Source organism: Rhinolophus sinicus, chromosome 16 (genome assembly GCF_057876585.1).
Source record: "Rhinolophus sinicus isolate RSI-liver-muscle chromosome 16, RSI-T2T, whole genome shotgun sequence".
Taxonomy (NCBI): domain Eukaryota; kingdom Metazoa; phylum Chordata; class Mammalia; order Chiroptera; family Rhinolophidae; genus Rhinolophus; species Rhinolophus sinicus.
Genome location: NC_142516.1, coordinates 137,939,787 through 137,956,230, shown reverse-complemented (window position 1 = coordinate 137,956,230; position 16,444 = coordinate 137,939,787). Strand labels below are relative to the sequence as shown.

Here is a 16,444-nt window from a genome sequence, read left to right as displayed (position 1 = left end):
ATACCTCCTCTTCTCCAAAGCAATCTGGTTTGTTTCAGCTAGTTCACAGAAAATTTACCTAAGTTCTAGAAATTCATTTTTATAACTATTTTAGATTGACACTTGAGTTAAAATAATAGAGATTGTATAATGTAGTTATTAATTTGGTGCCCTGTGAGTTTGAGGAAGAAACTATGGTTTTCATGCTGAATCAACCAAAGCTGGTGTCTGATTTTAGAAGAGTTGCTTACCCTGTCTATGTCCTCCACTGTCTTAACTGAAAGGATCTGCTACCTACAGACGGTACAGATATGTGATCACATCTGGAGATGTAGACAGCTGTTCAGGCACCTGGTTTTCCCTTTCATGTGCTGGAAAACATTACAGAGAAGACATAATTCATCAACCTTAACTCAAATGCACTATCACCTCGAAATAAACCCAACCCTAAAGGCATGTTAATCAATCTAGAAAACTCCAAAGTCTTGGGCAGAAAGAGTATGGGGAAAGAATTTAAAATTTGAAAGAATTTGAAATTGTGCCTATTTAAGACCAAAAGGATTTAGCAGAGTTGTTAGTTATGAGAATTGGGTCAGGCTGCTTTTCCAGGGCTTGAGCCAGTGTCTGAGTTGACATAGGAACAGCCAATATTGGTAATTTCCAATGTTTGTTGCAGTTCGTAAAATGCATATGTGCGTGGAGAACTGTAAAGCTTATAATGGGTGTCACAAAATGAATCAGGCAGTTTACTCTGTTTGCTAAGATTCTGGCTGCCAGATCCAATAAAAGACATAGTCAGGAAACATATGTAGGCTGTCTTGTGCTTTTCAAGGTAGAACACTTAAGTTCAGCTGGTGGAAATATAATTGGTTCGAGGTTTCTTGAGGAATTTTGCTTGGTTCATATTAAAGGCCTAAAAGTCTTATTCATCTTTTGACTCAGACATTTTCTTTTTGGGAATCTATACTAAATATATATCATGGATTTGCACAAAAATATAATTGTGAAGATGTTTATCAAAGTATACCTATAACTACAAAACCTTAAAGCAATCCAAATTGCCCTGGAAAAACATCCATGATATATCGAAGGTACAAAATAGAGTAGTATGTGCAGTGTGATCCTAATTTTGCAAAAATGCACCCCAACGGACTAGAATTATATTTATACATAATTATATTTATGTATTAATAATTTACATATTAAGAGTTTTTACTGAGTGATAGGATTAGGACTTTTTTAGTTTCTTTTTTTGGAGAGTGATACATGTATTTCCTTTGTCCATAGAACATATAATATTTTGTAATATAACTGGTAAAAACTAATTTTGAAAAGTTATTTTTGATTCTTTTATTTCTGTCTTAATTTTGTTTTCAAAAATGCATCCTCCTGCACTGAGTTGCAGAGTAGAGAGGAGAAAACCAGCCAGGAGACTGAGAAAAATTGGGTGGAACACAGTCCAGACAGATCATTAGAAAATATGTTTCTTTTCGAATTTCCTGCATTGCACATATCCTTTATTCATTTATTCTACAGATAAGTATTGCGCGTCTGCCATACACTAAGCCCTTTTGGACTCCCTAGAGATGATAATGTTGAACAAGAGACATTCCAGTGAGGGAGGCAGACACCAAGAACCCATGTGTATCCGCATGTGTACCCACACATACATACATGTATACACGTACGCACATACATGTACATGCATGTGCATTGGGGGGCAGCAGGGTGCCGGTAGTTGGGGCCTCTCTGACACACTCACTTAAACCGAGAACCAGGTGAAGCAAGGGCCTGAGTCCAGAGGAAGGGGAACCGGAAGACCCCTACCCCAGACCTCAGGGCATGAGCAGGTCCTGGCTCCCCAGGGACCCCAGGCCATGGCCCTGGCAGTGAGCATCCTAGCATGGTCACCACATGGACTTGAGAATGGCCATTCTGCACATATCCTGACAGGAGGAAATTTGGGAAGCCTCCATTAGATGGTGTGGAGTCGGGCTCCCAGCAGTGGCAGGGCTAGTCATGTCCCTGTTCTGTCCAAGTGTGAGAACACAGGGAGGACTGGCCTTCTGGAGGCCCACAGAAGGGTGGCCCGGGGACATGAAGAAGTGGGGGACTGAGGATGCACTGAGGGAAAAGCACCAGGACTTCCCGGTGGGTAGCTGCTGGGTGTGAGGAAAAGAAGAATTAAAGGTGACTTCTGGTTGTACTGTGGCTATTCCTTCTCATGGACACAGTTTTACTATGGTTAGACCTACTCACGGGCATGGCTGGGGTTCTGGGGCTTCTGGCCACCGTGCTTGTCCAAGAAGCTGAGGCTGGCCATACTTTCCCCACAGTCGCTCTCCATTCCAGCAAAGTCCAGAGGGATTGGCTCAGAGCTGATGGACTTTCCACGATTCTCTTGTTCCATCACATGAGATTCTTCTTAATTTTTTACTTTTTATTTTTTAGGGCTATGAAGACTGGCTTCGCCATAAAGCAGACAATGCCATGAACCAGTGCCCTGTGCATTTCATCCAGCATGGCAAGCTGGTTCGGAAGCAGAGCCGAAAGCTGAGAGTAAGTAATAACTGATACATTTAACTGGTTTAAAACCAAAACCAATTAAAAAACAACAATAATGTAACTGTTTTATTTTCTTTGGCAAAACAGTTGTCCATCATTGTTTTTCCATTGGGTTGAGGCCCAACCTCCTCTCCCCCAAATATTTCTCACTTCGGGCAAGAGTCTACCACTATCTTTTTTTTTCTTTTAATTTTTATTTATTTTTAAAGTTTTCGTACATTTTATTTTTTAGAGCATGTTTAGGTTCACAGCAAAATTGAGCAGAAATTATAGAGATTTCCATACACCTCCTATTCCCTCCACACACACGAACTTTCTCACTGTCAGCACCCCTACCCAGGTTGTTTATGCGATTATACCAACCAGTCAAGACAGGGAAATCGCTACAACTTTCTCTTTTAGAACAAGGCAAAATCACATTAATATAAATTCCACTAGTTGGAAATTTATGGAAATTGGGTCAGAAACCTCACTGAAGGTTGCAATTTCATTTTTTTCCGATGAATTATTGGCATAACTGGTATTTTATTTTGTCCTTAAATGTGTGTTTATTTAAGTGGATTACTTTCATACGTTCTTCACTAGCCATTTAGAAGTACCTATATGTGTACAAACGATAAGTGTGATTTTCACAGTTTATCCCAGAGTAACGTTTATCTGTGAGTCTAGGGAGAGAGCCCAACCGCCCTCCTCCTGCCACCTTCTCCTGCCCTTGTCTTCCCACACACACCTCTTCCCCCACACACCTCTTCCCCCACGCACCTTCCCTTCTTATCTGGCAGCTTCGCTGTCTCTCCGGGCTGCTTTCTTGGCCAGAAATCGTGGTGGGGCCATCGGGAAGTTGCTATGGGAAGGTCGCCAGCTCTTGTGCGCAGTGAAAGAAAAGTGGGCCTCTGCTTCCAAGCACAGCCCTGAAGCCATGAAAAAGGGGGTAGTCTGAGGATCAGTGGGTGTCTCAGGAGAAGGGCAGGGTCCAGGATACCAGGACCCACCAGGAAACCTGATAACATGTTATCACTGTGTGATCCATCTTTATGAACCTAGTTCCAGTTGTTATGTGTATATACACACTATTGTATGTATTATTAATTTTTTAAACAACATTTTCTTTGCTTTATAAATTTTACTGTCTAGGTGTTTTAGTAATTCTGAATGAGCTTCCCCTTGGTTAGCCTGGATTGGCAGTATTTTCCTAGTGGTCCTGGGGTCAGGGAGGTGAGGGGCTGGGTGCACGGGCCTCATGGCTGTGGGAATAGCAGTGGGGACCCCATGCACATGTTACCAGGCTGCTTCAGACCCCAGGTCCTAAATGCAGTTTCCTTGAACAACTATATTTCCTTCGCAAAGTCTTCCATACATTTTTTAATTAAATTATTTTTCAATTACAGTTGACATACAATATTAGTTTCAGGTGTACAACGTAGGGATTAGTCATTTATATACCTTGTGAAGTGATCACCCTGATACGTCTAGTACCCACCTGGCACTATACATAGTTATTACAATATTATTGACTATATTCCTTATGCTGTACTTTACATCCCTATAACTATTTTTATAACTGGCAATTTGTAACTTTTAATCAACATCTCTTTCTTTAAAAATAGACCTAAACAGTGTCTACCAGCAGAAAATTGAATTTTTAATGCATCGATCTCCTGTGGGAGATGTCTGCTCTGTATCCGGCCTCTTCTAACTACAGGAGTCTAACTTGACCATGGGAGACGAGGAAGAAAGATCAGGCTGTCGCTGCAACACTAGGCATGGTCGTTCGTGGCCCCTAATGGCTCATGACTACAGAGGGTGCTGGAGGATGTTAGAAAAGAAACCTTTAATTCGTCCATCTCTAAGATTTTGTAATTTCAAGAATGTCATTACATAAATGGAATTATAGTCTGCAAACTTTTAGGACTGACTTCTTTCACTCAACCTAATTCCCTTGGTTTCACCCGAGTTGTGTGAATCAGTAGCTCCTTCTTTTTATTGCTGAGTCCATGGTGCGGAGTGGACCAGAGTTTGCTTACATCCACCAGCTGGAGGACATTTAGGTATTTTCCAGCTTGGGGCTATTATGGATAAAGCTATAAACATTTGTGTACAGTTTTTTGTGTGAATAAAGTTTCTATTTCCCTAGCATAAAAGCTCAAGAGTTGAATTGCTGGGTCATAGAGTAAATCCATTTTTAGTTTTCAATGGAATTGCCAAACAATTTCCCAGAGTGCTGTACCTTTTTACATTCCTGTCAACAATGTGTGAGAGACCCAGTTTCTCTACATTTTCACCAGCACTTGGTGTTGGCACTGGTTTCTATTTTAGACATTCTGATATCTCAGTGTGGTTCAAATTTGCATTTCTCTAGTGGCTAATTATGTTGATTATTTTTTCATGTGCTTATATGCCACCTGTATATCCTTTTCTGTGAAAAACGCTCTTCGTGTCTTTTACCCATTTTCTAACTGTATTATTTGAGGTTTGTTACTGATGAATTTTGACAGTTCATATATTCTGGAGACTAGTCCTTTTTCAGAAACCCATTAATGGGGTATTCACAAAGCAAAATTTTTCCAATTTATTGATTTTTCCTTTTATAGATTGTGCATTTAGTGTCAAGCTTAAGAATTCTTTGCCTAGCCTTGCAACCCAAAGTTTTTCTCCTAGGTTTCCTTCTAAAAGGTTTATAGTTTTACATTTTACATTTAAGTTCATGATCCATTTTGAATTAATTTTTATATAAGGTGTGAGCTTTAGGTCAAAGTTCCTATTTTGCCTATGACTGCCCAATTGCTCTACTATCATTTGTTGGAAAGGCCATCCTTCCTCCATGTAATTGCTTTTGTACCTTCATCAAAAGTCAGGAAGCATATTTGTGTGGGTCAGTTGCATGGTTCCCTGTTCTGTTCCACTGGTTTCTGGGCCAGTCCTTTGCCAGTACCCGTACAGCCGGATTACTGCAGCCGCATAAGAAGCTTTCAGATCTGCAGAGTGACTCCCCATGTCATTCTTCCAAGATTGTTGTAGCTATTCTAGGGCCTGTACCTTTCTTCATGAATTTTAGAATAAGCCCATCTGTATTTACAAAGATCTTTGCTGGGATTTTGATAGAAATGTCACTAAACCCAAAGGTCTATTTGGAGAAGAACACTCTGATTTTAAGTTCTCAGACACTCAGCTGGAACCATAATGGGGTGTGACAGGGAACCCCACTTGTATAGACAGAAGCATGGTGATGTCCTGATTCCGGGAGGGTCTTGCAAATAGCAGCAAGACCATCCAAGTGATTGGAAGGATTTTGAACCCACTAGCTAGTCACCCTGATTTCTGGAGTTTTGATGGTCATTTAAATACCTTCCAGACACACAGTCCAAAGTCATGACCAGACAAAAAAAAAAGCCTTTCTGGGAGGTTGTTTAGATGCCTTTTTTGGTGATAATACAAAAACTGTGATGATTACATCTTACTTAAAAATCCATATGATAAACATCCTGTGACTCACTTTTACTTTTTTTTTTACTTTAGTTTTTGCAATGTGATTGCCACTTCTGCTTTATTCTTAGTCATGCTCGAGTCATCTGGATGGTGTCTTGGTTCTGTTGTTTGGCCAGCTCTTAGAACTCCCATACCTGGTTTATAGAACACCTAGTTTTTGTTCAGTGCCTCCGTGCAGTAATAATTTCCACTCAGACAGGTTAATGAGACACTTGAACTCATCCTGCTTGGGCTGAATCAAAGATAATCCTGTTATGGTTGTTTGTCTATGTTTCCATTGCAAAATATTCAATCATAAAGCACTTTGATGCTTCCCGGATATAAAATTGGTACATTGAAACCTCACCTGGTCTGTCCTCTGTTTGGGCGGAATGCCTGGGAAATGACCTTTCTCTAGAGTCTTATTTACGTCCATATATCCTCCTGTTAATAAATGCCATAATGATATATGTCATTATTGACTGATACTTTAGGCAAAGAAAACGCCACTACACAGAGGAAGTGTTCAGGTAATGGCATTGTCTGTCTGTCCTGCAGGTTGGGGACATCGTCATGGTCAAGGAGGATGAGACCTTCCCCTGTGACTTGATCTTCCTCTCCAGCAGCCATGGAGATGGGACCTGCCACGTGACAACTGCCAGCTTAGATGGAGAATCGAGTCACAAAGTAATATGCCTTTTAGTGGAGACCCCGTACAGGGCCTTACTTTCCATCCCCATCTGTGCTTGGGAGGCCAGAAACTATACCATGTTTGGAAGCTCAGTATTTTCAGTGACTACAGTAAAAAACCCAGGGCGTTGTGCCGGCCAAATTGTTTTTTGACTTTTGCTTCTTTCTCCTTATTTTTTCCTTTTCTCTTCCCACTATCAGTGTCTGTAACAAACTATCATCTCAGGTTAACAGAAATAACTTCATGTAGTTTATTTAGTTGTGTCATTTAGCAGAGGTACCAAATTAAGGATATAATGCATAGATTGTTAGAATTTTGAAAGTTTTCATTTTACTAGTCAAAATTAGTGTCTTTACTACCCTGGAATTATGTGAAAAGTCACACATGAGTCTGGATTTTTCCTCGCTGTTACTTCAATGAGTGTCTTTTTGTTAAAATATCTTAGTATCTGAAATTATAATTAATTTCTGACATTCAGTATGGAATTCTGTACTGGTAGCTCATGCTACAAAATTTTAATTAACAATCATGAAAGAATAGACTATATCACTATTAATTTTAAGGATTTCATTATTTAAAAAAGCTAAAGCTTCTAAGGAGTTTCTAAAAGTGAGCATGACTCAAATTTACCATTTCTAAGGCATTAGCTCACAAAACTGCAACTCTAAAACAGTGCTTTAGCAATACCTATGACTGTAGACAATTTCTAGGATGGAAAGAGAAATTTTCTTTGCAAAAACACTACCAGATATGTTAATCTTTTATGGATAATTCATGATATCATTGTATAAATCCCTGTGGGATTTTTTTGGGGCGGAGTTATTTACTTTCACAATTTCTATGTAGCATATCCCAAGAGAGTTAACGTTCTGGCACAATCAATTATAAGCACCAGTAATTCTGGGAATGGAAATCCTTGGTTTGGTTGTCACGTGTTCACTGTAACCTGCTGCTGGTCTCTGGAGTGTGGGGAGGTTATGTTCCCGTCTTTCCTGACAATAAACATCTCTAAATCTCTTATCTTTCTCGCTAATAATCAAGTGTCGGACAAATCAAATGTATAATAAATCAAAATAAATAGAGCCATGTATACCCTCGCTGTTGGTGGTGGGCTGCCCTCTGAACCCCTTCCTGCGAGAGGGATGTTGCAGCTCAACCATGTCCCTACATCACTAGTGAACGTATATTCCAGGCCTCCAGGTGTATCACTGTTTTCAGGGTGAAAGTGTACGGCAGTCACCCTGGTCCAGAACTGGCAGATGTTAGGATCCATGTTCCACTTCAGCCCTTTGTGTGTGGTGCTCAGCATCTCAAATGTGTGCCCTCTGACGGCATTTCTGTGCTTTTGGTGTGGTTTAGGGGCTGGACTGATCTGAGCTCTGTCCTCAAACGCAGAGTGGGGGAGTTGGACTCCTGCACTGGTCACGTTCACTGCTCTGCTTGTGTGACCTTGGGCAGGCACTGACCCCTCTGAAGTTTTCACATTCCTAAAATGGGGGCAAGCCTGTCTTCCAGGAACTCCTGTGAGGGTATAGTTAGAAAATTCCCCAAAGTGCTCGATGTACAATAATGCCTCCTGAAATGTTATAAATGCTGCTGCTGCTGCTGCTGCTGCTGTTGCTACCCTGATTATATCTCGTATTTGTTTTGATTTATTACACACTTTGTCCAACACTTGATCATTAGACAGAAAGATTAGAGGAGATTTAGAGATGTGTTCTCCTTCACCCGGTCCTCATGCGTGAGTGTTTTTTTCCTCTCTCCTCCTCCCAAGACGAGCTGGCCTGTTCATGCTTATCCCTACTACCTGGGCCAGTGTTCTCCAAACAGGGTCCCAGCCAGCGCCATGACCTAGAATCAATGTAGAAATGCAATTCTCGAGCCCCACCTCCGAACTAGAGCCTCAGAAACTCGGGGCTGGAGCCTGAGAATTGCATTTCTAACATGATCCCCGGTGGGGCCCAGGAGTCAGTTACAAGCCCTCCTGGGAATTCTGATGAACATTAAGGTTTGAGGGGCCTTGGTTCAGCTGAAGTGAGTAGCTGTGCAGAAAGCTCATATACCCCAAACAGTGTCCTCCGAGGGCAGTTCCGATGCTGATGACAACTCTCTGTAAGCAGTAGGGCATTGTATAAACAAAAAGGAATATTTTAGCTCCTAAAATTTGCTCCCTTAACTGATAGTCATCACCATGACAGATAAGTCTAAGTGTCCAGTTTTGAAGAAGAATTCCCAGCATTGCAGTTAGTTTTGAGTTGCGAACACTAGGTGAGAATGGGAAAACTTTCTGGCACCTAGTAGGTATAGGAAGAACAGTCATTATCTATAATTCTATCACTTTTTAACATTTGCAATCTCTTTATTATACCACTTCTCTCATATGCTAACCAGGCTTTGTAATTGGACTTATTTAGATGCACAAAAAATTCGATGCTGTTGCTGCCCTAGGCTTGGAGGTACCAGCTGTTAGATTTGTGTTGCTCATTTTGTTGTGAATTCATGTTTCTTGTCAATCTGTAGACACATTATGCAGTTCAAGACACAAAGGGATTTCATACTGAAGAAGATATAGATGGCCTGCATGCCACCATTGAGTGCGAACAGCCCCAGCCCGACCTCTACAAGTAAGCTGGATTGGTGTCCCCTACACATTGTTCTCGCTCTCCACCCCAAATAGTCTCGCAGCATGATTGTTTGGAAGAAAATGTACACCACTGCTTAAAAACTAGACTGAGTTAAATATGTTACTTAACCTATTTTCACAGTCCAGCAACGTTTAGTTCTGTAGCTATCTATACAAACTTTTGAAGTGGCTTAATGGAACTAAATTTGTTGAAGAAAAAATCATTTTCTGTATTGTGAGGAAGTGATTTTAAGGAAAATCATTTTAAGTCATGGGCTACTAAGAACAGAAAGCACAAGAAGAAAAGGGGGAGGACGGTAGAGTGGCTTAGCCACACACCGATGTACTTTTGAGTAAAGAATCCCAGGTCGTGGGTGCACATTTTCTTATTTCTTAGAAACAGGAAGGCGGGGGTATAGGACAGGGCACTTCTGGTCTGCCTCTCCCACCCATGCTGCTGCCGTGTCAGTGACCTCACATTTCTATTTCCAGGTTTGTGGGCCGCATAAATGTTTACAACGATCAGAATGACCCCGCGGTGAGGTGAGCCGCCGTGCTTCTTCTAAACACTTTGGGGGATTGTCATTTCTTTATTATTAAATTAAAAGTGATTTTTTTTTTTTCTTTCTTTCTTTCTTTCTTTTTTTTTTTTTTTTTTTACTGATAAGAGTTTTTCATTGGTCTTGTTCTGTTGGGCTGTGTAAGTAGAATTCAGCTTTCCCAGAGGTCCAGTATCTAGTGTTTTCTGATTTCTCTTGTGTGTACAGCTGTACATGTTAACAAACTAATGAAGCTCTCACAAGATTTTGCTGAGGGTCTTTTCAAACCAGAGAAAGATCAGCAGCCCATCAAACAATTCCAAGGCAAAGGAAGAGGGTGTGGTTTCCCCCATTAGAGATACACTTTCGTAATTTATAGACTAGTATGTGTTCAACTATGAAGTTGGAAGATTTCTGACTTGGAGGCCATTTTATTAGAATGTATGAATCTACTCGTAATCATTACTGGGACACACTTTTGGCTCTAGATTTCATCTAGACTTAGGTAAGCCTCCTGAAATGATTTGTTTTAAGGAAACAATTTGTGCATTTCTTAGCATGATTTTATCATTATCCATCAGCTAGTTAGTAGGTGCTTTTCAGAATTTATGGAGGCATTGCCATGGTCTTTCCTAAATACATATTAGTCTACAGGTAATTTGTAATTACTTTGGAGAAATAACCTGCATTTTTGTGTCTTATGAGAATTAGTGTTTGAACGAGTAAGTAGATTTAGATTGATTCATATTGCTGATGGGATGAATCTGAAAAAGGAAACACTGCAGACTTTTCAGCTTTATATTTCGATGAAGTTTAATGCTGAGCAGCTTGAGAAGATAACTATTAATATACTTTGTATTTTGATAGCAATTCTAGTTTCACTTTTTAAGTATTTATACTATTCAGCACACTTTCAGTATTTTGGCAGTTAAAGATGTTTATAAATCTATGGTGTGGACAGTTATGAATTATATATCCAAGTTCTTAATCCATTGAGGGTCATATTTCTTCATCCTCTTGTCCAAACTAGAAGCAAAGTACTTTTTTAAGTAAATTATTTTTAGACTGCCCAGAGCCACTTTTTAAAGTGGCCATTTGTTTTCATAAGCACATTCAACATAAATTATGGTAAGAGTGTTGCTCATAGAGGCTGACAGTACTTATACACAACCAGACAGCCAGTGTGCAGGCCCAGTAGCTCTGTCTTTCATGGTTGTCAGGCTGAGGAATGAGTGTGGAGACAGACCATTGGATGGCCCTGGGCAGACACGTCAGGTCAGGTGTGACCTGGGCAACTCTCCACTCTGAGCAGCCCCTTCTTTCTCGTCTTCTGCTGAGCACAGTCCTGAGCTGTATCAGCTAAATGTACTGAACACATTCTAAGTTTCTGGCGTTCAGTAGGTTCTCAACCTCCTATGGTAAAAGGAAGGTAAATATACTAACGAAGAAAAAAAGCAAACTTCAGTAAACATTATCAACTCTTTTCCTTTCCCTTCCAAGGGAAATCATTCCAATAGCAAAATGTGTACAGTTGAATTCTGCTTCTCATTTCTCTTTTACTCTTTTACTCTTGAGAAATGAGAAGAAATTATGACCTCATCAGCAAAGGGAACCACTAGAATATGAACCCCTAGGCAGAGATTTTTGTCTGTTGCTCACTAGTAGTGAGTGTTAAGTGAGTGTTTAGGGCAGTGCTTGTTCTTACATGAATGATTTAGAAATTCCTCGGTTGTCGCCTGTTTCCCCTCAAAATAGCAATGCATGGATTGTTTCAGATTTATAGGCCGCCTGCATTCAGATGGCCTTTGTGGACTTGACTGCCAGTGTTTATAAATGCATACAGAGTATCCCAGCCTTCATCTTTAAAGTATGACTATATTACATGAGATGCCCTGGGTCTCCTTGAGGATGTGGTAGAAACAGCTGAAGCCACATGTGTCAAAGACACCACTCTTTCAATTTTCCAGAACATTTGGGGGTCCTCCAGTCCAGCAGTCCTCAAACTTGAGGCCAGTGTGGAGCGGGTTTCTGGTTTATCTGTCATCGTGACACTTCTGACAAGTTACCAGGTGCTGTTGATGATACTGTTCAGAGACCCCACTTGTCAGCCCACCACCCTCACAAGAGATCACTAGTAAAATGTTATTAAAACCTTCAGATCTGGCTCAGTAGGTCTGGGGTGGGGCGTGGAACCTGTATTCCTAACAGGTGCTGCCCCGGGATAGCAGGTGCTCGCAAACCTGGAACTCTGCAGAGTTCTTCCAGCAGAGCAGGTTATGCTCCCACAGGCAAAGACTACACATCTTTACCTGGACCCAGGATAAATTTTCTAATCTAAATATAAGCAAATGTACGTTTAGATGATTTCCTCTTAAAATGAAGTTTCTTAGGCAAATGACTTGATTTCGCCTTGTGGTATGCCTCCCCCTGATTTCTCCATTGCCCTGTTTCTGGTCATTTTTACCTTTGCAGGCCATTAGGATCGGAAAACTTGCTTCTTAGAGGAGCCACGCTAAAGAACACCGAGAAAATCTTCGGTAAATGTTTTAACCAGTAAATTATTTTAAAATCGCCTTAAAATTAAGGGTGCATTAAGTAGTTAAAATCCACAGTGGTACCATGAAAGCACCTCTTGTGCTTTGAGGTACTGTGGACTTCATGGCAGAGGTAATTCTGCCTAAGAAAAACAGTATTGATGTATAACCACAATCCATTCAAGCAATGGCATCTGAGGATATTGCTTGCATATTAAGTACCTATAAAGTTAATCCATGGAAGAATTCACACAGTATATTTTGTAGCAAATTTCATTTAGAGGGTGTATTTCTTTGCTAGTGTCTCCCTTCTGGGGATGGGTTATCTTTGATGTTTTAATTAAAATGAGACAACTTAAAAATATACAAATGTGTCCTATTGTTGGAAAACCCAACTTATTAAAATCTGAACTTTAGAAAAAGTACAGATTGTTCTCTATGCAGGAAATAAAAAAGAATTTCTTTAGTCTAAAGAATCCTGTTGTGTAGCTCTTTATGAACAGCTAGCTAGCCTAGTGAAATGAAAAATATGATTTGTTTTATTGAAAATTCCATTTTCACCATAGCTGTGTGTTATTTACTATGCAAAGGCAAAATACAATTGTGTTATTGTTCTGACATTTAATCTTCTACTTTATAGGTGTTGCTATTTACACGGGCATGGAAACCAAGATGGCATTAAATTATCAATCAAAATCCCAGAAACGATCTGCTGTAGAAAAGTAAGGTTCAGTCCCCCATTTTTTGAAGAGTGTAGAAAAATCTGTGACTTAAAACTATCACAAACCACTCTAGATATGAAAACATTTTCCTCTTGGCCTTATTAACAGTTTCTTCATGGTGTCTAGATAGACAGTAGAGCTGGTTATTTAGATCGACTCCTACCTTCTGGGGATGTTAATGGCCACACATCTTCAGCCCACTTCCGAAGCTCCCTCCTGTGGACACCCCAAAGTCCTGCTTCCAAGTCATTTGCAGATGCCCAGCAGCTCCTCAGAGCATTTCTTGAAAAGGTCAAAATAGGGTCACTCTGAACTTTGGGTGTTGAATACCATGTGTTTTACTAAGGAAAGCATTAGCAGAGAGCACAGAATCTCCCTTTTATTAAACAGTAAAATCCTTATAATAACAAGTCAAGGAGAGAGTTGAATTTGTAAGAAAACGTGGCCTGGAATTTTCTCATCTTTGCCTCTTGTTAAAGTGTATCCTTGACTCAAAGTGGCTACTGAGCGGTTACAAATTATTTCACAAAGAGTTATGTTCTACTTAGAAATTTGGGGGAAGACTGTTAAGGTGTCTTTTGCCTGCTCTTCGTAAGTTGATCTCGAAATGTGATCTTGGATCACTGTCCATCTATGGCTGCATCAAATATGAAAATGGAGATTCGGCTCTTTATAAGCAAGAATGCTTTGTTTCCAGATGCCTACATTGGCAAATAGTTTTCATAGACAGGTATTAGAAAATCACCCCTTTACAAAATACACTAAGATATTGGCTAAGGATTCAACATTATTCTTATACAGAGGACATTTTCTTTAGTGTTAACTTCCCTCCCTCCCTCTTTCCTTCATGTGGCGGTAATCTCTAAATTTGGAACTCATTGGTTGATGCTTAATACTAGAAGAAATTGATTTCTGGATGTTCCTTAAACGATAGACTCCTAGACCATGCAGAAACCCATGTCAGCAATGTTGTTGTGTAGAGTTCTCTCCTGTTTACAAAACTTTCCCTTTACTTAGCTCTTTCCCTTGTGGCCTCTAGAATCACACACCAGTGACCACAGAGTGGACTAAGATAGAAATGAGCTTGCAGTTTCACTGTGTCCATGGATTGGAGGGGTGGGTCTTTAAATGTCTTTGCTGTGCGATTCCTAACCTGCTTCTTCGCAATGTGTTCAGCTTGACACATGAGGCACAGTTCTAGATTCTTCAGGAAGCAATAACTAAGTAACCATCGCTGTCTTGTGTTTTAGATCCATGAATGTATTCCTCATTGTGTACCTCTGCATTCTAATCAGTAAAGCACTGATAAATACAGTCCTGAAATATGTGTGGCAGAGTGAACCATTCCGAGATGAGCCGTGGTATAATCAGAAAACCGAATCAGAAAGACAGAGGAACCTGGTATGGAAAGTGATTCCCTTTGCAGTGATCACAAATGCCCCGGAGGCCATTATTGTGAAAATGGGGTACAAGAACATGATGAAGTTGTGATTGATTAAATTTTTGTAATAATGTATTCATTGACATTGAAAGTATCAGTTGCCTCTCTAGCTGTATATAGTGGTTGCTCTTGCCTTCTTTGTGTGTTTGAATATAGAAGTCTGGAAAGATATTGGTTCCCATAGTAACTTTAGAAGGATACCCCTTAAATGCTTTGGTGTTTCCAAAACCCAGTGCAGTGTCCCATATTTAGAGGATGCTTGGTGAAGCTCATTAATGATTGTGAGATAAATGGTACTTGCCTATGGTAAGTATAAGAAAAAAACAAAAACAGAATTTCGATAATATGGAAATTAGGGTAAGAATTGGCTTCATTTTTCCTTAAGGGGATTCCCATTCAGTTGGCCATGTTTATCAAAAGTATTTCCCCCAACCAGTGTATTATTAATAAAATAATTTCATTGAATCTCCTCTACTTAAAACAGTTTTCTAACTGGGCCCACAGTCCAGACCTGTGCCAGGTGCAAACCCACTCCCATGTTCACTCAGTACAGCGTGAGGCTTTGTGCAAATCCAGACTAGGGTCCCTGCTTCTTTCCTCTGTTCAGTTGGGCCTCCCATAAAACTAAATGGCTTGAAGATAAGGACAGATCTACACAAAAAAGTCATTTGTAACAGACTGATATTTTTGGCATCTATTGATTATTACCAAGTCAGTTGGTCATTTGTCAGAGTCTCAAAGGAAACTTGGAATACTCAAAATGTAAAGTTTCCTGCTGGCCTACACTTGGGGAGGTCTCCTGTCTCCTGACAATGTGCCTGTCTAACAGGTGATTTAATCCTTACCCCCTGCAGAGCAGACATGCTGGCCTGCTCCCAGCGTAAGGCCCATCACAGCACTAAAATCAGGTGACAGACGAGTAACCCATGGCTGCTACCACCCCCAAATAAGCCTTATGTTTGGATTTGAAATACTTGTATTTCACAATTGCACTTGTGTATTTGTGCCTAAGTTTTAAATGGTTCTGGTGTTGGTGCGTGGGTGCAGGAAATAATGCAGTGTTCTCTCAGTTTCTCAGGGCGTTCACAGACTTCCTGGCCTTCATGGTTTTGTTCAATTACATCATCCCTGTGTCCATGTATGTCACCGTGGAGATGCAGAAGTTCCTCGGCTCATATTTCATCACCTGGGATGAAGAAATGTTTGACGAGGAAATGGGCGAAGGGCCTCTGGTTAACACCTCGGATTTAAACGAAGAGTTAGGACAGGTCAGTGTGTCTCCTGAATTGTCTTTCATAATCCGTTGACAGTTGAGTCCCTCCATTTTATGTTCCCAGGTATCTCGATTCTAAATGATTTGTATCATGCAGGCAAATCATCCAGATGGGGAAATGACAACTTTTCCATTTTAATTCATGCACAGAGATATAACCTATAACTGGTGAAAGACAACAGCAGTCCTTTTTTTTCTTTTTTAACTTTATTTGTATGATAGTTGGTAATACTTTTATATTTACAAGTTTTGCAAAACTAATTACGTCGACGGGTTGGTATAAGCTCATCCATGGCCTAAGTGGTACTCATTCTGGGTTTTAATACTGTGAATCGGGGTGAAGGGGTGAAAGTGAGCTAACATTTATTGAGTACCTACTACATAGGCATTGCACTTGGCTTTGATGCCTGATTCCTTCTCAGTTCTCACAGAGAGGCAGTTATCCCCCTTATAAAGATGAGCAAAGTGAGACCTCAGGGAGTTTAATAGCTTGCTGTATTATGGAGTTCAAAATACCTACATTGAAATCCTGCTCCACAACTGCATGGCCTGGGGCAGGTGGGCTGAGCTCTCTGCACCTCTAGCTTCTCAGTCTGTAAAATGGGCATAATA

The 16,444-nt window shown here is 40.4% G+C and overlaps 1 protein-coding gene across 6 annotated transcripts in view; it reads left to right on the top strand.

Moving 5' to 3' along the window:
- Positions 1-16,444, top strand: part of ATP11A (ATPase phospholipid transporting 11A) — a 133,174-nt gene that overhangs the window by 73,158 nt on the left and 43,572 nt on the right. For all 6 annotated transcript variants that reach the window (XR_016019502.1, XR_016019503.1, XM_088793670.1 and 3 more), the window contains exons 5-12: positions 2,431-2,538; positions 6,568-6,696; positions 9,221-9,324; positions 9,816-9,866; positions 12,335-12,399; positions 13,037-13,118; positions 14,369-14,519; positions 15,630-15,827. Coding sequence is in view for 4 of the 6 variants with exons in the window: in XM_088793670.1 (XP_088649796.1) it covers positions 2,431-2,538; positions 6,568-6,696; positions 9,221-9,324; positions 9,816-9,866; positions 12,335-12,399; positions 13,037-13,118; positions 14,369-14,519; positions 15,630-15,827 (888 nt within the window). In the remaining 2 variants the exon portion in view is untranslated. The remainder of the gene's footprint in view (positions 1-2,430; positions 2,539-6,567; positions 6,697-9,220; positions 9,325-9,815; positions 9,867-12,334; positions 12,400-13,036; positions 13,119-14,368; positions 14,520-15,629; positions 15,828-16,444) is intronic.